Source organism: Acomys russatus, chromosome 4 (assembly GCF_903995435.1).
Source record: "Acomys russatus chromosome 4, mAcoRus1.1, whole genome shotgun sequence".
NCBI lineage: Eukaryota > Metazoa > Chordata > Mammalia > Rodentia > Muridae > Acomys > Acomys russatus.
Window position 1 is genome coordinate 28,052,520 of NC_067140.1, and position 20,144 is coordinate 28,072,663.

The following is a 20,144-nucleotide window of genomic DNA, read 5'->3' on the forward strand; positions in this document are numbered from 1 at the left end:
GTAAAGCTAGGCTCATTCTCCTCCTCTTGGTTTCTGGGTTTCCCTGGGAGTGGCTGGGGTGAGTACACACATACTGTGTCCCCGTACGGTCTTATTGTGTACCTGTTGCTGACAGTGGCAGGCTAAGGTATGTGACGCTCCTTTATAAAGAGGTACTTAGTTGGGGGGCGGTTGACTGAGGGGCCTAGGGCTGAAGATCATGAAGATAATTATCACGTGAGAGCTGAGTGCAAAGGGGAAATGTCTTCATGGGCTCTGGCCTCATCTTCTGTTCCTCTGCAGGTGCCCCACACCTGGCTGTGATGGCTCTGGCCATATAACAGGGAACTATGCTTCACACCGAAGGTGAGTGGGACTAGGGGCAGTGGCGAAAGTTCTAACTAGACTAAGGTCTAGTATTCTGAATAAGATATTAAAGTTACCACGAACTAGAGCCCATCTGTATCTCTTTTGACTTGGTGCTCCCCGCATGGCTCAGGCAACTCTATGCGGTAAAACAAAAGACGAGGTATCAGATTAGAGGCTCCTGGAGATGGTCCCCCTTTGGATGGTTCAGTTGCCCTGTTTGAAGGCTCTGTGGAGCCAGCTCTGTTCCACATGGAAGCCCAGCTAATGAGTCAGCTGACTGATGGATCCGTTCTTCCCTCCTTCCCGTCCCCGCAGGGGGCCACAGAACTTGAGGGAGTAGCATGAGGCAGACAGTGAGGGAGCTGCTGTTCTGGGACTGAGCTGGCATATTTTCCTCTTTCAAAACCAGTTTGTCAGGCTGCCCACGTGCCAAGAAGAGTGGACTCAAGGTGGCGCCCACCAAGGAGGACAAGGAGGACCCCGAGCTGATGAAGTACGTTGAGTCATGATGGCTCCTTCGTTGTTTTGAAAAATTGAGATTTTAAAAAAATATGCTATAACTGAGCAGCAACAACAACAAAAAAAATCAAAACAATGCCTTTTGAAAACAAATTCGGAATCCCAGAAGTTGGGAGTTTAGAAGCAGAAGGATTGTTGAGTGTAAGCCTGCCCGAGCTTCTTAATGAGAGCCCGTCTCAAAAACAAAGCAGAAATGAAACAATTTTAGACTTTCCCTTGGGTCTGGCCACTAAACTGATTGAATGCCAATCTTCATTTTTCCAGAAATACTGAAACCTGACACATGGATTCCTGGATGTTGAATCCAGAGTGTGTTCTCTGGGCTCAGGTCAAAGGTGTTTGCGTGGGGCTTTGGGAAGCTAAGTACCCTACTGCCCCAAAGTGGTTTTGGGATCCTCACAGGCCTTGTAGTCTGTATTTTTTTTTTTTTTTCTGGCAAGAGGGCTCAGGTATGAAGTTTTGGAGGGCAGTTCATTAGGAAGATGCTGTGTCTTTGACTATCAACACATCTGTCTGTCTATATCTGCTGAAGGAGGGGAAGCTTTAAGAGCGGGCACTGGAGACTGGACCCAATGCTGGACGAGGGAGGCTCGCCTACGTCTTTATTGTCTCTGCTTTACAAATTGTTTTCTTCTTATAGTTACCAGTTACATACAGAGTATAAACGCCCTAGCTTAACAGTGAAGCACCATCCCATGAAGTAAACACACACGTTTTGGTTTTAGCTTGTTCGTGCACACAGCTGAGTCAGTTCCAAGGTGTGGCCTATCAGATGCAAGGGTAATTTTAAAAACTGATTATATGTTTTATGTGCATTGGTGTTTTGCCTGCGTGTGTGTTTGTGAGAGGGTGTCGGATCCTCTGGAACTGGAATTAAGACAGCTGTGAGCTGCCATGTCGGTGCCAGGAATCGAACTCAGGACCTCTGGAAGAGCAGCCAGTGCCCTTAACTGCTGAGCCATCTCTCCAGCCCATCTAGGGTAAAATTTTTTTTTAAAGGCAGTTTTTACAAACTGGGCATGGTGGGGGCATGCCTTTAGTCTCCGTACTCTTGAAGCAGAGACGGGCAGATCTTTGTGATTTGGAGGCCAGCCTGGCCTAGTCTACATTGTACACTCCAGGACAGCAAGGGCTACATGGGCAAACTTGTATAGATACATAACTTTATCTTGACACTGAAGTCATCATACATAAAGGGCAAAGTCAGGGCTTTTATTTGTGTTTATGCTTCACTTAACTTTGAAAACACTATATAGTTGGATAATAAAAACAGTAGCAAGTAGCTTATCGTCCTCATGGGCGTTCTCTGTTACAATGGTGCCGTCTTTCCTGACTTAGGTAAAAGTCCACCAATTTTACCAGGTGCATTTGGTCAATTCCTTCCAAGTCCTTCCTCTCAGGAAGGGGCTTTTCTGCCAAGAGAGTTTACCAAGGTAGAGAAGGATATTTTCTGGAACTTGAAGATTAGTCATCTTTTTTTAATGGTTGAATAAATTGGCATCTCTCTGTCTATAACACATCTGGTATCTCTGCACTTGATAATTTGACCATCATGAGAGGCGATAAATATAATTTGGTTATTAGGAGTAGATGCTGGCTTTCGGAAGGCACACAGTGCACACAGTGCTGGATGTTCACGTGGGGAAAAAAAAAATCTTACTGAGTAAAAACAGTATGGTCCTTCTGACCTAAGACAGGGATAATACCTCTTGGCTTCAAATTGGTTCTTGCTTTCCTTCACCATAGAATGTTATTTTCTGGCTATCTTTCATGCCTCGTCAAAATAATCCCTAAAATATTCTGTTAAACTACCTTCTTCCTGTTCCAGCTCTGGCATCTCTCCTTAGGAATGACCTGTTTTCTGTGGCCCTGGCTCCAGTGAACACAGGCACAGTCTGTGGAAGCGCTCGTGTGCTAGCTGAGAAATCTTTATTTGCATTCCAATAACGCCTTTCCTACCATTTTGGCCGGAGTGTCTTTTACAAATACTTTTGCAGTCTTTTCTTTTTCCCTCTCCTCATTCTATAAATCTGTAAGCTTGGAGATTTTGTTTAAATATTTTTCCATTTGGTATCAGGATGGAACTTCAAGAGCTGTCTTCTATAATCCCTTTTCAAATTTTTTTGGGGGAAATTGGGATTGACCACCAAATGTATATTCTATAGAGGCTTCTTTCATCATTTGCTGTACCCAGTGCATGGGCTAGAATTTCAGGAGGAGACAGAAAAGAGCTCAAAGCACTGCACCATTGCCCACCAAGGGTTCCAGAAAGTTCCCACATCCTTTGTGGATCTGAAGTGACACAAGCCCCTGAAGCAAAAATACAGTTGACTGCTTCCATTTTTCTGGGACAAGGTGGGGGTGATATGTCTTGTAGGGGCTCATGGGCAAACCTTTACCACATGGGATGCAGTCAGTGCTTGTGTCATTGTAGGATTATTCTTCCCATAGAGAGCTGGTTTCCTGCAGTACTCTTTAGCAAGTGGGACATGCCATGTCACAGGCTCAGATAGCGATGAGCCACTGACCAATTTAGCCAGGACATAGGAGTTTCAGAGCTGACCTTCGTAAAGTAGCAGAGTGTTCCACCAGGAGGCAAATGGAGCAGATGTCTCTGGTTTGAGGGTTCATCAGGACTTAGGCTGCCTGTTAGCGCAGGGCCCAGTGGGCTTTCAAGAAGCAGGCCTTCCCTGACTATGTTGTTTACTAGGCCAACAGCACCCAGACACTCAGCAGAAAAACAAGTTGGCCTGGGATTACTCTTATTCTCATAGCTTGTCCCAGCTGTGGCCAAAATCTAGTTGGTCACAGAGGAGAGGCCTAACCAGTATTGCGTCATTCAGAACAGGTTGCCACCACCAACTGTTTATTTAGTCTAATAAAATCTTTATAACAAAACTGGTAGTGGGTGCTAAAATTAACAATGGAAAAAACGTGCTGGTTAAATCTTAGCTTGAAAAAATATTTTTCTTCTTAAGAATCCAGGAATTTAGCTGGGCTTGGTGGCACACACATTTAATCCCAGCACTCAGGAGGCAGAGGCAGGCGGATTGCTGTGAGTTTGAGGCCAGCCTGGTCTACAAAGTGAGTCCAGGACAGCCAGGGCTACACAGAGAAACCCTGTCTTGAAAAAAAAAACAAAAAAAAAAAAAAAAAAAAAAAAAAAAAAAAAAAAAAAAAAAAAAAAAAAAAGAAGAAGAAGAAGAAGAAAAAGAGTCCAGGAATTTGTCTGGATGCAAAGCATTTATCAAGCATATCAGAAAGGACTCCGCTGGCTGTAAGACTGTTGGTGAATTACGCTGCATTTGCAAATAATTAACATCAAAATTAGTATTTTTCAAATTAGCTGGGAAAATAGTTTTCCTCTTTCTAAAGCACTGACAACTTTGCTTTTTAAAAATCAAAACTTCTGCAACTAGGAGGCGACCGAAATCTTTAAATATCATGCAGCGCTTGCGTGAAGAGTTCCCTAGTGTCTTCCGGCAAGAGTGGGGTGCCTCTAGGTGTCTCCATTCCATAGAGCTTCCCTTTGCTCATAAAGTACTTATAATTGACCTGCATCTTTAAACAAGTACAGACCAAAGCAGAAACTTGGATATAGCAAGTCCTGTGGAAGGGTGGGATCTGGTTGGCGGGTGTGAACTGTAGTTGTGCAAGGGTCATGGCAGAGCGCTCACTCTCAGTGTTTCATATAAGCACTGTTTGAGACTGAGCCATGTCAACACTTGGAGGTCATAGAAGTCAACAGAGAATCCAGCGTAGAGATCAGGTGCTGGTGTTCCCCTGTCCTTGTCACCACTCCTGGAGGTCCATGTTGTCCCAGCCACCCTGTGCCTAACAGCTATTCCTCTGTCCTCTGCTGTCCTGGACCCATGTCTCATGTTACTTCATACATGGCTTCTTGTGCCCCACTGTCATTCTGGGAAAGATAAGCTCATCCAAGGAACATGGCAGCCTGTTGTCTCATGACACAGTCATGCCTCAATATAATGCTGAAACTGATGATTTTGAAGAGAAAGGAATCGCTCCTAAATATTGTGTATATAGGCGACTCCAGTGAATGCAGCAGCCCCTCTTTGCAAGGACGTTAGGAGCTTTTCAAGCGGTTGGAAGAATTCAGCTGTCTGGCGTGACTGAAGAGCCCGCTTTAGCTGGCAACGTGAACTTACGATATTGGGGACTCAGTAGGCCTCTCATATAAACCCTCAGGTATGCCAGACAGCATGGTGGTAGGGTATCCACTAGACACTGAATGTAAGCCATCCAAAGCCCCTATGGGGTTACTCTTGGTGTGTCCTTCTTAATGGCTTCAGGCTGAGGTGACTTTGCAGACATTCTGTGTTGTCCGAGGCCTGTGTGCTCTAGAGGAACAAGAAAGGAAGGGAAGGGAAGAAAGGGGCTGTTCAGATCTAGGAATCAGGGCCTTGGGAAAGGTGGATAGGAGACGCTCTCCAAGGGTTTCCTGGAGATGAGATGAGGCAGCACATTGCTGTTGTCACCTTGCTACTCTCCGGCTGGGAATTACGCCCCGTGTCCCAGGAGCAGGATACAGCAGGAGACTATCTGGCAGAAGGAGACTGCTTCTGGCCCTCTGTTTTCCTGAAGATGTCCTGCCCTAATTTCTTTGCATCCACAGAGAGCCCTGTAAAGTACGGCAGCACTATCCTCATGTCCTCTGTATTTGCCTGGTTCTTAGCACATAGTGAGCATTTGATGAAGGGTGACTTCATTGAGTCGCATTTGTTGGGGAGGACTGCAAGTTTTCAGATCGAGGATCTTGTTCTGGGGCATGGGTGGCTGGGCCCCATATCTCACTGGTCCTACCAGTTTTTCATATCTGCGTCTGTGTTATAGCCATAGTGCTTCTGTCTCTGTCTTCAGATCCCTGGAACAAAGGAAGCATTGCTTCTGGCAACCCTCCAGCAGGGTGGTTACGGGTAGCCAAAGCCAAGACTTTCCTGTCTGAGCTCTGTGTTCTTCAGACACCCATGGGTACCATGCCACCCTAAGTCACAGCTCTGAAGCCGTGGGATAACAGGCCTTAATGATCTACCTGGCCTAGGGTGACCTCGCCACCATCCTGGTTTGCAGGCCCTGCTATTCAAGAGCCAAGGGGAAGGAGGGACAGGGACAGCACCTCCATCTAGAAAACCAGCTACGAGACTCAGCTAGCTTCTCGCCTCACTGAAAAGTACAAAGTACAGAATGCTGTGTTTCCAGAGCCTGGCTTTGCAGGGTTTCCAGATCTTCCTACCCAAGGTCCTTGTGATCACCTCAGTCTTTCTGCGTCTAGGTGCCCGGTTCCAGGCTGTGTGGGTCTTGGCCACATCAGCGGCAAATATGCCTCTCACAGGAGTGCTTCTGGGTGCCCGCTGGCTGCTCGGAGGCAGAAAGAGGGTGCTCTCAACGGTTCGTCTTTCTCCTGGAAGTCACTCAAGAATGAGGGCCCGACTTGCCCCACCCCAGGTTGCGACGGCTCTGGCCATGCCAATGGCAGTTTCCTCACTCACCGAAGGTAACTGACCCACGTGTCCGGGACATTAGCTCCTGGGGGAGGGAGCAAGCCAGTGCTTAATGGGAACAGCAGTTCTGCGAGGGAAAGAAAGAAATCATGGAGGCTGTTGGTATCAGATAGTGTTGGTGATGCTGTCAGCATGTGTTTGTTCACATGAGTGTCCCTCTGTGCCCTGGTCTTATCATCTCTATGAGCAGTGTTACGTTAAAGACGCACGAGCAGATTCCTTTCTCTGCACATACTTGACTTCTCAGAAAAAGTTTGTTTTGTATACCTTGTGCCCTGCCTCTTACGTTGGGCCAGTTTTTAAATTTTTTGGGGGGGCGGGGGCAGAGGCTCTTGCTTGATTTGCAAGAGACCTGGGAACTAGACCTCTTCTTGTCTAGGCAGTTAGGCAGTACTTATTTGATCACCTTCCCACAATAGCTGCCATAGGGCTGAGATGGCCTCGCTTCACCAGGTCCCTTTCCGGTCTGTTCTAAGAAGCTACTGGTCTTGTCCAGTGACTTCTGTTTGAAGTGAAAGCAATGCCTGTCCCCTTCTTTCTCCCCCCTCCCTCTCCCTTTCTTCCCCCTCGCCCTATTTCCTCTTCTACCCACAAAGTTAACGCATTCATTCAACAAAAACATTTACAGAAAGCCCAGCTAGCATCAAGGAGTGGAGACAGCAGAGAGCAATAGGACAACCAGCCATTGCCATCCTGAGTGTGTGTTGGGCAGGGGCAGGGAGGGACTGATAGAATAAACAAATGAGAGCTGCTGCATCTGGTGACTAGGGATCAAGGGAAACAGCAGAGTAGTGGGCAAATAGTACTCCGGAGAAAAATCCAGAAGCTTTCCCTGAGATGTGTGGAGGGCAAGCCCTCATATACCTGGAGCTAGGGAGGAAGGACCTGGCATATCTACAAGGTGATGCAATGCCTCCCTCCTTAAAGGAGGCAGAACTGTGTGAGCAAATATCTAGCCAATTGCTTTTGAGGGTAAGGGACCTAGTAGGGAACCCGGGGGGGGGGGATTGGTGTCTCATTTGGGCAGCTGAGATGACCACAGGATACATACTGCAAAGGTAACGCCAAGAAGACCAGAGAAAAGACTGCAGGAGCCTCGGCCAGGTTGAAAGGGTAGTCGAATTCTGCACTTCTAAAGTACATTTCAGTTACTGGTGTGGGCAAAATCACTGTGCAAACATGAAATACTGTGTGGCAATCTACCTGTGAGTGCGGTCCATCCATATCCTGAAGGATCTCTCGGGTGGGCTTAGCTCTGAGGACCTCTGTCAGAGTTCAGTGCTTCAGAGTGCCAGCAGGTGGTGGGTGCAAGCCTCAACCCCTGCCCAGAGGAATAACACCTAGAGGCAGCAATTCTCTGGTTCCTTTAGGGCCTGTGACCAGCCATGACTGTGCCAAACAGGGAAGGCTCTGAGGGGGCACCTGCCTGGGGCCCTTTACTGGAGTGTGGCCTTGCCTTCTAAGCAGGGCAGCTGAGGCAAAGCAGTGCCACAGTGGGGAGGCATGCAGGGTCGTCTGAGTGAGATGGAATAGAACTGATGTGGTCCTGATATGGGATCCTGGACCTGCCCGTACACTATGTCCTGAACTGGTCAGTGATGTGTAACTTCTGCTTCTAGTTTGTCTGGCTGTCCCAGAGCAACGTTTGCCGGAAAGAAAGGAAAACTCTCAGGGGATGAGATTCTCAGCCCAAAATTCAAGACAAGCGATGGTGAGATGCCGTTCTGCGATGTCCTTTCTTATCTTTCTCTCTATACTGTGGGAACTGGGATGGGGAAGCTGAGCTCCCCTGAGAACTGTCCATGGTAGTTCTTGCCTTGAGCTAATTGTCCTAGTAAACTTAGCCCTGAAGTTCTCGATGCCTGGGTCCGCAACCCCTGGCTTCACTTGATAGTCATGTTGGCTCTGACTTTGAGTTTGGTGACTATATGGATCAGAGTCTGATGGGAGGGCACCCAAAGCCATGCCTGTAAGTTTGTGGAGAGTGTAGCCTCTCTCGTCCAGGCGAGGAGATTCTCTTTGAACACATCTCCCTTTGGTCATAGCAGTTAATGCCTCTGAAGAGACCTGTGCATCCCACAAAGGTCAAGGCAGGAGGAAAATAATACTGTTCTCAATTTACAAGATTTCCAAATATTCATGCCAGAGAGAGGAGCTTAGGGCTTCCCAAGATGCTCTAAGCAAGAGGCTCACCTCAGTATAAAGATCTCTTTTCTGTCTCCAAAGCATTTAGACAGAATGGCAGCTGGTTTTCTTCCTTTGTTTCCTTCCTTCCTTCCTTCCTTCCTTCCTTCCTTCCTTCCTTCCTTCTTTCCTTCCCTCTTCCCTTCTTCCCTCCCTCCCTCCCTCCTTCCTTCCTTCCTTTTTTTCTTACTTCCTTCCTTTTTTGTTTTCCGGCAGTGCTGGAGAGTGATGAGGAGATCAAGCAGCTAAATCAGGAGATACGAGACTTGAATGAGTCCAATTCGGAGATGGAGGCTGCCATGGTGCAGCTGCAGTCTCAGGTGGGTGGCACTGCTCTACCTGGCTCCTCCCTGCCACCCAGAGCCGGGCTGTGGCTTGCTCCTTCCATCAGTGTCACTGGTATTGAACTAAATGGAAGAAAAGAGCAGAGCACAGAGTGCCCTGTGCACTGGTTAGCTGCCCACTCAGTGCACTGCCTGGGAATCTTCTAGTCCCCAGGTCTGGCTAGTAGTGGTCAACCTCTTGGATTGTTCCATTGGCAAGAGCAGTTTGCTAGTGTTCCGCCTCTGCTAGCACTCGGTGTCCAATTCATGTTTCCAGTCTCAGTAGCTCGCATCTGCTCTGCTCCTGCCTGGACCAGCAGAGCTATCCACCAGTGGTAGGCCTTGCCCTTCCCTGCCTAAAGAGCTTGCTTTCCTCAGTAAAATGTGGCTTACATGGAAACCTTTCTACTCCCTTGTTCAGGGCTCGCTCTTGGAGGAAAGCCTTTTTAGTGTTGAGTGCTGGTGAGCAGTGCCGTTGCTTGGCAACAGGGCCACTGCCCTGCCTTCTGGCTGCTCGCTGGGTCTAGAGCAGAGCTGGTGTTCTGTGAGTGCCCCTAATGGCTGGAGAGACAAAAGGATAAGAAATGTACACAGAACCCATCAAGGGCAGAGAGGCCAAGCAGGAAAACAGCAGGCCCCTTCCTGGAGGCTGCAGTTCCATTCCACATGCCTTGATGACCTAGTTTCTTTGTGGGCTGAGGCCATTTCAAGAGACTGTGTGTATGTAGCACCAATCATGAGATCAGGAAGAGCTTGTACATGCTGGTGTGTTGTCCTCCAGGACAACAGGAGGGACAGTCTTTTAGCTGGGACCATCAGTGTTCTCTGCCTGTGTCTCTGGATGAGACACAGTAGAGTCCAGGTCACCTCTCAGGGTCCCCAGCGCCTCCATCCTGTGATTAGCACCTCTTATTTCTCTATTTGCCAAACCCATATTTTAAGGACTTATTTATTTTTGTTAGGGATTTCATTTTTGCTTCTAATTATATGTATTTGTACGTGTCTGTGTATGGGTTTGTACACATTTGTAAATTGCTCATGGAAGCCAGAAGAACACTGAATCCCCTGAAGCTGCAGTTATGTGAGATTATGAACCTGCCGGATGTGGGTGCTCGGAACTGGACCTGGATCCTCTTTTTGGGGGGGTGTGTGTTCAAGACAGGGTCTCTCTGTGTATCCTTGGCTGTCCCAGACTCACTCGGTAGACCAGGCTGGCCTCGAACTCAGAGGCCTGCCTCTGCCTCCCAAGTGCTGGGATTAAAGGTGTGTGCACCACCACACCTGGCTTTGAACCTGGATCCTATTTAAGAGCAGTACATGCTCTTAACTTCTGAGTCATTTCTTCAGATCTTTAAATGTGTTTATTATTTATTGTGCATGATGAGTGCACACACACGCATGTGCAAGTGCCTATGGAGGCTAGAGATCTCCATGCAGTCAGTCACAGGCAGCAGTGAGTCACCTGATAGAGGTTCTGGGGTCTTGACTTGGGTCCTCTGAGAGAGCAGTAGCATGCCTTAACTACTTAGCCATCTCACTAGCCTTGGAACCCATTTTTTAAAAAAGAACCTGGTGTGGTGCTACTCAGCTATTCAGGAGGCTGAGGCAGGAGGACTGACTGTGTGAGCTTATAGGTTTAAGAGAAGCCTGTGAAGTGCAGAGAGATGACACGAAGCCTATCTGTAAAAAACTGATTGCTTTGTTTTTACTGGACCTAACCATTGCTCTGAGGGCATTCCGTGCTAGTTGTGGGAAAGCTGAAGGAAAAGGAATGCCGGTCTCTAGAACTACGTTAGTTGCCACTGGGAGAGCAGGACAGTCAGCCTCACCTGCAGCTTCCAAAGGGATCTCACTGTCATTGTTTCATGTCACATGTTGTCTTCCTGTGAGTTGAGTCTGTTGTTCCTTGGAGACATACAATTAAGCCAGGGGAATCCCAGAAACAGCATAATCCTATGTAGGCTTATTGTCAGAGTGTGGAAGATGGAGAAATTTGTCTGTATTTGGTCTGGAGAAGATGTGCCTGGAGCCTGGGCTCTCAGCTTGCTGGTCTTTTATGGGAGGAAAAGACTCAGGGTAACGGGCGACCTAATACCCACAAGTTTAATGCAATTATTCCCATCCTATAGAAAGGAACAGGAAACCTGGCAAAGTGAGAGCACAGTTGGAGTGAGCCGATATTGAACCCATGGCCTTGGAGTCTGTGGTTTCACCCCAGTCCCTAGTAGAGACATGGCAGAGAGAGAAAGCCGCATTGTAGCATCAAGGACTTGACATACTAGCTCCTACTTTCTTTGGGTAGAGGAAGCTTCCAGAGGACCTTTGCCCTCTGCAGTCAGGGACCAGGGCTCTGGCATCTCTTCCCCTGGGAGGGGGCTACCCCACAGGGGAGGCAGCGGGGTTGGGGGGTGGGGGCAGGACCAAGTGGCTTTCCCATGAATGAGCGCTGTGGGTCCCTAGAACGTGGTGAGGCACGGCCCAGGGCTTTCATGATGAGCCACGGCCGAGGGAAGGCAGAGTGTTTCGTGTCTCTGCCACAGATCTCTTCCATGGAGAAGAACCTGAAGAACATCGAGGAGGAGAACAAGCTCATTGAGGAGCAGAATGAGGCCCTGTTTCTGGAACTGTCGGGGCTGAGCCAGGCCCTTATCCAAAGTCTTGCCAATATCCGCCTTCCACACATGGTAGGTAGCAAATAACCTCTAGGTACTGCAGCCGAGCTGGCTGCCACTCCAGGGACAGTCCTGGGGTTGGGACAGTGGGTGCACCTCATGGATCTGTTTCTGAGTCCTAAGGGAAGGGCTCTGTACCCTTGGCAATGTTCTCAGTGCTCTAGTTGGGTAGCTGTTGGCAATGGGTCTAGTCTTGAGTAGCTCATGAATTGGGCGTATAATAGGGTTCCAGTGAGTCTTGTTGCCATGGTTTTTAGTTTTGGTAGGGGTGGCTGCTATCGCTGCCCCGTTGGCCCCGGGGTGAAGGCTTTCCCCCGCTGCTTTCTACTATACGGGGTCCGCCATAGTAGGGCCTGCTAACATGGTTCTGTTCTCTAGGAGCCAATATGTGAACAGAATTTTGACGCCTATGTGAACACCCTCACTGACATGTACTCCAATCAGGACTGCTACCAGAACCCGGAGAACAAAGGCCTTCTGGAAACAATCAAGCAAGCCGTGAGGGGCATTCAGGTCTAGGCTGCACTGTGCAGAGGAGTCCCTTGCTCTGCTGCTCCCAGTGTGGACCCCTGACTTATAGCTACTTGTAATTGGCAGCCTGGGAGCAGCCTTGGGCAGCTTACCCAAAGGGGAGCCTGGCAATCAGTGTCTCCTGTGATGTCCTCATTAGGCCCAGGCATGAAGATCTTTCTGTGTGAGTGCCTGTGGGGTACTGAAGTATTACAAAGTGACTTATTTTTTGCTTTTTGAAAGAAGTCTGAAGAGCAGCTCAAAGTCTCCAGTGGAAGCTCATGGACAAGGTTCTCAGGGAAGTTTTGGAGTTTGCAGCCACAGTATTCCATTGTCTGTCAAGGTTGGGAGGGCAGCCATGGACACGGTGGGTGTTCGTCTCAGTGGGAGGGCGCCACGAGGCTTCTGGCTACGCTCACTGAGGCCCACGTGGCAAGTATGTTTTGTGTTTTCATTTAATTCAACTTTGTGTTAAAGGTGCACAACACTTTTTGCTTCAGAGGTGAATCTAGGAACAGGCCTCCCATTTGGCAATCTGCACAGCAGGTGAGCATCATAGAAAGTCAGATGAAGGCATTTTTTCACTTAAGAGGCCCTGAAAATCAGCCACTTGCCTGGGCAACAGATGCCTGTAGGCTGTGCAGGTCTGCTTCCTCCTGTCTCCAGTCTTGAAGCTCCCGGCCTGGGCTCTGAGTCCAGGGCCACTGGGCCACACCTCTGGTGCTAGACCCATCCTTGTTATCTTTTCCTTTGTATCCAAGGTGACTGAAATGGGGATAGTGAGGTCAGAGGTAAATTGTCAATGGGAGATCACCAGGGTTTCACTTCTTTATAGACTCATTTAAGATGTGAAAAGGGTAAATTTTAATTTAATGTGTTAAAAACACAATGTTCTTACTGTGTAAATAGAGTCCAAGTCAATTGTGACTGCAATTCCAAATTAGTATTTAAAAGTAGAGAAATTGCACTTCCTGGAAGACACTGAAAGTAGTTAGTTTATTCTGTAAAGTATTTAATTTTGTCATGATATAAGTATTTATATTCATACCCTCTTATGTTAATGTTTTCTATTTATTATTTTTATTTATTAATTTTATACTATTTCAACTAGACTACACACTAGGGCACCATAAGAGTTAAATAAGTTAAATCAAAACAAAAACATTTATTTGACTATAAGATAGGCCACAAAGAATCTTGATATAACTCCTAGTTATAATTTTGATGCAACCGAGTTATTTTTTATATATTTTGTTATTTATTCTTTTAATAATGGAATTTTTAAAAAAGTATTTTGTAACTGAGGAATTTTGATAATTTGGGTTTTCTCCCATTGGTCCACCAGAGAGAAAGGTGTTTTGGTTTTCTTTTTCCCTTTGGGTTCCTTTTGTCAAGCCAATAACAGCAAATGGAATTCTGTATTTATTATTATTTAAGTGTAGTGCAGATGTGTGTGCTCTGGTGTTTCTTGTGTTGCATTTGTGGAGGTTCTTATGGATGATTCATGTTGCTGTGAGGGAGCGCTGGACACGGTCAGTCCTAGGCAGTTGCCTGAACTTACTGGCCAAGCTGCCCGGGATCTCGATACCCCAATACTGTGACCCTCTTTCCTCAGGAAACACGTTGGACTCACAGTACTTCGTGGTGTGTTCGGAGGGTGATTTCTAATAAAAGTCTCACTGTGCGTAGGTGCGATGGCCTGTGAGGAGGCTGCTCCTCTGCTCCTTGTGCTTCTGGGGAGTGTTGTGTGTGTGTGTGTGGGGGGGGGCTGGTCATGGTAAGAGGGCTCTTCCATCTAGATCTTTCTCTGGCACCAGTGCGGCTCAGCCAACACTTCTGTTGGACCTGCCTTCCCCCAAGGGTGGCTCTTCAAAGGTTGAAGTTACTGCACTCCACTTTTCCCCATGAGCCAAGCATGTCCAAATCATGTCCCCCCACCAACCCCCCAAGAATTTTTCTCTTCAAGTCAGGAAGAAACAGTTGTCCATGCTGGGTTCCTAGATTAGAGTTATGCAGCGTACCTGTGCTTCATACCATCTTCCTCAGCTGTGGACGAGTGAGAGCGCAGCGTTCTGGAGGAAGGCAGAGCTAAGAACCGAGTTGGAAGGGAGAGAAAGAGAGAGCCCTCTGGTGACCACAGAGCTATTAGATCTAACTAACCCTGAAGGCAGTCTACTCTTGGCCTTCCCACACGTGAGGCAATGGGTTCATCTGTTTAGCTCATGTGCCTTGGCTTTTGTGCCTTTCAGAGATACTTTTTTACTGTTACACTTTTATGACAGGCGGAGTTCTAGTTTTCCCAAGTTCAGATTTACCTTTAAGGCAAGTCACACCCAACTTGACGTCTCCAGGGATGTTGCCTATGGGCAGATGTGGAGTTCTTCTTATATAGAGACAGAACCTCCTTTCCCTGAGAGATTCTTAGCAACTCTGGGCTTTGTTTCCAGCATCTGTCCCAGGAAGGCAAGGCCCTAGGTGATAGATAGGGCCATATGCCAGTGGGCCATGAGAATATTCACAACTTTGAGGAAGAGCCCCTGGGCATTTCCCTTGCTAAGGTTAGACCACAGATAGTAGTTAGCGGTCTGTGGTTGAACCCTTCACATTGGCATAGGTGCTGTAACATGGGCCAGGGTGTGGGTAAGCAGAGCACTTCTGCTGCGAACTGAGCTTGTCCTAGGCCATGAGAACTGGGCATAGAGGTGAGGACTGTGATGCCCTTGATGGAGTGAAAGAGAAGAGGGTGTTTCCAGGGTCCCAGTGTGGCTGCCTACATAGGTAAGCACCTGAGACTAGGACTGTGGAAGAAAGAGATGCCGTGGGAATAAATGCCCACATCTGCTCTCACGTGAGAATAGCAGCCTTGTTTTTGGATTGTTAGCCCTATTCCATCACTCCCCCATAGTCTTCTTCTTTGAAATACTGCATGTCAGGGGAGCTGCCCACCCTAGTCTCAAACCTAGAGCCTCTTCATAACATACACAACATGAGTAAATGGTCCAGGAAACACAAACGGCTTTACTTAAAGGGCTTCCAAATAATCCCAAAGAACTGCAGTACCAAAAGTCACCAAGGTGTGTGAAAACAGTTTGTGAAGGGCAGGAGCCACATGGCTCCCAAATGTTCAATCCACTGTGCTCAGCAGGCCTAGGCCTAGGCCTGGACATGGTTCTATGGAGCAAGTAGTTCTTCCAGCCTCAGGAAGATGAGACCATGGCTATTTCCAAGGTATTAGAAGAGGCACCGCCCCACAGTTGGCAATGGCGTGAGAGGCTCAACACTGTGAAGGAGGCACTGCCTCTCGCACTGAGGGGCTAGACAGTCCAGTAGTTGGCTGGGTGCTGGGAATAGAGTTGCAGATGTATTCTAGAATTCATTTTGGTGACATTCTCTCCATAGTGAAGCCTTGTCTCCCAGCTAGTAAATGTTCTTACTCTTTGCAGAGAATAAAGTTCTAGTTTCTCTATGGGGGAGGATCATTCTCCAGTCATGGTTGAGACCTGGGGGGCTGCAGCTTCTAAAAACATTTGCCAATGCCATCTTTGTTTGAACACTTGCACATGGCCAGCAGAACCTAGTGCTGCCAGTTCTTGGTGGAGGTGGTGGGGGGCGGTGGTGGGGTGGTGGGGGGTGGCTGAGGGCCGTATTTAAAATCCAGATTGTGTTGCTTCTGAGCTTTCTATACTCTGGCTAGAGTTCAGTATTTTGTGTTTCCTGGGCCATTTGTCTTCCACTTCTTAAGAGTTTTCTGGCCTCTGAATATATTATTGCCTCATCTCCCACCTCCCCATCCCTATAATTTGCGCCTGAAAAGCTGCCATCTAGGTGAATTTTGAGAGGGGGTGAAAACAGGTGCATATGAACATCTGCACACTCCCGGGCCCCATCAGCTGGATTCTCTGCCCAGCAGGAGACCACTCGCTATACTGAGAGGATCATCTCGACATGGGATCAGAACCTCCAACGACTGAGTGGAGCCTCAGGCTTAGGAAGGACGTGCCCAGTAACTCCTTATGAGTGCCTCACGGGGGCTGGTATAGCACAGGTGTGAAGAGATTCCTAAGGATTAGTTGATTGTGGGCCTTATAATGAAGATGGGGTATATTTCCCAGGGGTTGCAGTCCCTTTGCCATGCCTAATAGGAAGTAGACTTTGCACTTTGTCAATAAGAGCTTCAGAATAAGTTAGGTAAAGATAGTAGAACCACAGGACTCACTCCTTATTCGTGCTTGTGTGTGTCAGCCAGTCCTAGGATGCTGACTTGACAGAACAGTGTCCCAGGCTGTCCCTCCTGGAGGATTCTGTAGTCCCTTCTTCAGTTGCTTTCCCATCAGTGTCTGCAATATGCAGATAAGCCAGAGTGTGAGTGATCTGAACCCTGACTGCTTTGTCTTCCTGGTGTTTTTCCCCACAGCCACACCCTAGTTGCCCTTTAGTGCTGCTCCTTGGTATTCTCCCAGCCCACATTTGGGGTCTTCTCCTTATCCCCAAGGCTGATGTCCGCAATGAGTGGAGAACCCCACACATCCCCCAAGGCTGCCTATTTCAGCTCTGACACCTTCCCCAGGAGCCCCACTTGGTTACTTCACATCCCCACTGGCTGCTACAAGTCTGGATGTCCCTGGACTCACAAGCCATCAGTGTCCATCAGCTTCAACTGCTCCCCACTCCTGACTCATTAAACAAGATCCCATGACCACACCAGAGCCACCAAAGTGGATCACTGCTGTGTCTCCTTGAAACATCTACCCAGTAATATTGCTATCTGGATTGCCAGCCATTGAATGGTCCCAAAGAGGGCAAGTGTACCAAGGGGGTGGGGGTCGGGGTGGGGCTGGGGGTGGGGGAGAATGGATGGTTATTTGTGCCCTTAGGAAGGCAACATATAAACATGGTTACTAGGGTACTGGCTGTGCCCTCTCTATGTGGTGGACTCAGAGTCTCCTGAACTCCAGGGTACCACCCTCACTGGAACAGATTTGACAGTTGCTCAAGGTATCTATTTATGCTGGTTTGGGCTTCTGAAGACTGGCTATACCTTGTAGCCTCACAAGCCAGTGCTGGTCTCAAAGGGTACACCCAGAACCCACAAAGTTGGAGCAGGCAGCACTCGCTATGGAGTCACTCGAGAGCACCCACTAACACCAAGATGAGAGGCCTCTCAGTGCAGAGAGCCAAGGGCAGCACCACCACATCCCCAGCACCTGCAAGTGAGTGTCCCTCATTGTACCCACTCATCTCTGCCCCAGGAGTACCTTCTGCCAATTGGACACGCTATTACTTGTTTCTTTTATACCTGGTCAAGTATGCTTTTCTTATCTTTAGCTCTGTCATAGCTCTTTATAGAAGTCCAAACAGAAGATGACAATATGATAATGCTTAGGGCTGAAGATGGTGAGGACAGAGATAAAGACCAAGCAGAAGTTCTGGAAAGTTCCATGTGAGACCTTCAGCCCCACTTCTTTGGAACCCTAATCCCTCTCAGGCACCAAACCTCAGTCCTGAGCAGGATGGAGAAACCTGCACAGGCTCCTGCCATCTCTCAACTATTGTGATACAGGCAGTGAGACTGTCCCATTTACAGAGAGGGGAACTGAGGCCCAGGACACTTTTCTGAGCTGTATAGATAGAGACTGGCTGTGTTGACAAGACTTACCTGTAGGCCTTTCACTCTGGGCCTGGTGCCTTAGGTGGTGATAGACTCTAAGGACCATTTCTTGAAGAGGGTGGACCTACCCAATCAGCTGGATCGTCACAAAGTAGACAAACACAGTGGGTGTCCAAGAAGCCAGAGGTAAAGGTGCTACCATGGTTCCCAGGTCAGTAGAAGGGGGGGGGAGGGGGAGAGAGAAGAGAAGAGAAAGAGAGAGAGAGAAAGAGAGAGAGAGAGAGAGAGAGAGAGAGAGATTATTGGTCCTTTTCTGCGGATTCAGGAAAGCTGTGCACTATCTAGTGTGCCTCAGATGCTAAAAGAAGTGGACAGGCTGATGTATTGTTTCCCGGGTCCAGATTACCATTATAGACAAATAGCACACAGTAGTAAGTGAATGGAGGGAGAGGGCGCTTAGGGGGCTTCAGTGCCAGCCTTGAGTCACTGGTGATACCCGGGTGGGTGCTGGGACAGCGTAGGGAGTATGTACATGGCAACTCACCACACAATGCTAGCCCGGGGTTGCCTGTGGGGAGCCAACTTGGAGCTGGCCTCTGGAGACCTGGCATCTGGGAATCTCTCCCTGTGTCTGGCATCCCTGCCTTTCACAGTCAGTGGCCGCAGGTCCCTCATCACATTTGACACCAAAAGGACATCACCACCTCTGCACTTCTCACCTAGGCTAGCTACCGTGCTTGACTGAAGTCCACCCTGTTGTTTGTGGTCACTAGATACATGCGGCCACAGCAGCCACAGTCCACGTACATGGGCCTACAAACACCACACAAGGGTCTCCCATTCATACCTAAAGACCTGGCTGATTCCCATAGGTATCCATTGCGCTGAATCATCTGTGGCTGCCACCTTCTCCTAGCTGGGCTAGGGCTAACATCGGCTGCAGTTTCCGGAACAGGTGCCTCCTCTTGAGTTTCCCTCTCCTAGTTTAGTGAGGAGTTGACAAGTGAGACCTAAAAGCGCCTTTGTAGATGGCCTTTTTAAGGACCCTATGTCAGCAGGATTTCACAGATGACATAGCGTCCTTATGCAGGCCCAGATAAGGTGACATGTAATTGATACTTGGAGACATTTCCCGGGATCTATGTAAGACTAATTCTTCTTTAAAAATATATAGTTTTAAGAGCTGGAGAGATGGCTCAGTGGTTAAGAGCTCTGCCTGCTCTTCCAGAGGTCCTGAGTTCAAGTCCAAGCAACCACATGGCGCCTCACAACCATCTATAATGCGATCTGATACCCTCTTCTGCAGAGAAAGCACTCATATGCAATAAATAAAATAAATAAATCTTTAAAAAATAGTTTTAAGATCAGAAACTAATCCACACATGTATTTCTAGATCTGCAGCTTCTTGTGGTAGCTTTTTAGTGAATAACATAGAGACTTTGCTACTTGTCTGAAGGCTGTTAATTCCATTCTAAAAAGTCTTAAAACGAGGAAGAAATTCCTTTCTTCTTCCCTCAAATATAATCTATTTAAGTTGGGTCCTGGTGGTACACACCTTTAATCCCAGCACTCAGGAGGCAGAGGCAGAAGGATCTCTGAGTTCGAGGCCAGCCTGATCGACACAGTGAGTTCCAAGGCCACACTGTCTTCAGAAACAAAGGCTTCTTCTTCCAATTCAACTGCACAATGGTGACACCTTGTGGCAGATTTTATTCTTGCCATTTTTCCAGTCCCAGCTGCCCAACATTGACCTTCCCTAGTAAGGAAAGATTCTTTCTTGGGATTCTGTGCCCGCCTCCAGGGCGGCCCTGATAAAGCCAAACAGCGTTCAGTATGTGTGGAAAGCAGCCGTGTGTGTGAGGACAGAGCACTGAGCCTAAGGCGAAAGCACCCGGAGGACAGAGCACTGAGCCTAAGGCTAAAGCACCCAGAGGACAGAGCACTGAGCCTAAGGCAAAAGCACCTGGAGCACAGAGCACTGAGCCTAAGGTGAAAGCACCTGGAGCACAGAGCACTGAGCCTAAGGTGAAAGCACCCAGAAGAGCCGTCAGAAGGGTTAGATAGGGAAGGGGCAGAGGACAGGGATGGAACAGTAGGAAACACACCGACACTTGGCTTTCCTGTATCAGCACTGAAACAGCCTTCCCCTTACTAAGTCCCAAGCGGGGTAAAGCCATACAGGCTGCTGTCTGCTGTTCAGACACACAGTGCCTCAAGAGCAGGGTTTAGGCTGTGAAACTCCCATTGCATCAAAATATATTTTTTTCTTTTTACCAATATTGCAATTCCTAAGGCAATACTTGGTCATTATAAAAACAACTACACCAGAGATAAGTAAGGGAAGAAGTGGTGCCCTTAGCTAGTGCTGAGACGCAAGAGAAGAGGTGCCTCTTACACTTAACCCTGAGGCTTTTGTACCTGACATCTGTAGTTCCATATGGATCCCTGGGTTTCATG

The 20,144-nt window shown here is 48.1% G+C and overlaps 1 protein-coding gene across 1 annotated transcript in view; it reads left to right on the forward strand.

Annotated features, from left to right (window-relative positions):
- Myt1 (myelin transcription factor 1) overlaps window positions 1–13,781 on the forward strand; it is a 61,992-nt gene extending 48,211 nt beyond the window's left edge. Inside the window, exons 17-23 of the mRNA XM_051144056.1 lie at window positions 283–345; window positions 758–841; window positions 6,161–6,382; window positions 8,009–8,100; window positions 8,790–8,893; window positions 11,437–11,580; window positions 11,947–13,781. Coding sequence (XP_051000013.1) covers window positions 283–345; window positions 758–841; window positions 6,161–6,382; window positions 8,009–8,100; window positions 8,790–8,893; window positions 11,437–11,580; window positions 11,947–12,087 — 850 coding nt within the window. The 3' untranslated portion in view covers window positions 12,088–13,781. The remainder of the gene's footprint in view (window positions 1–282; window positions 346–757; window positions 842–6,160; window positions 6,383–8,008; window positions 8,101–8,789; window positions 8,894–11,436; window positions 11,581–11,946) is intronic.
- The last annotated feature ends 6,363 nt before the right edge of the window (window positions 13,782–20,144 follow it).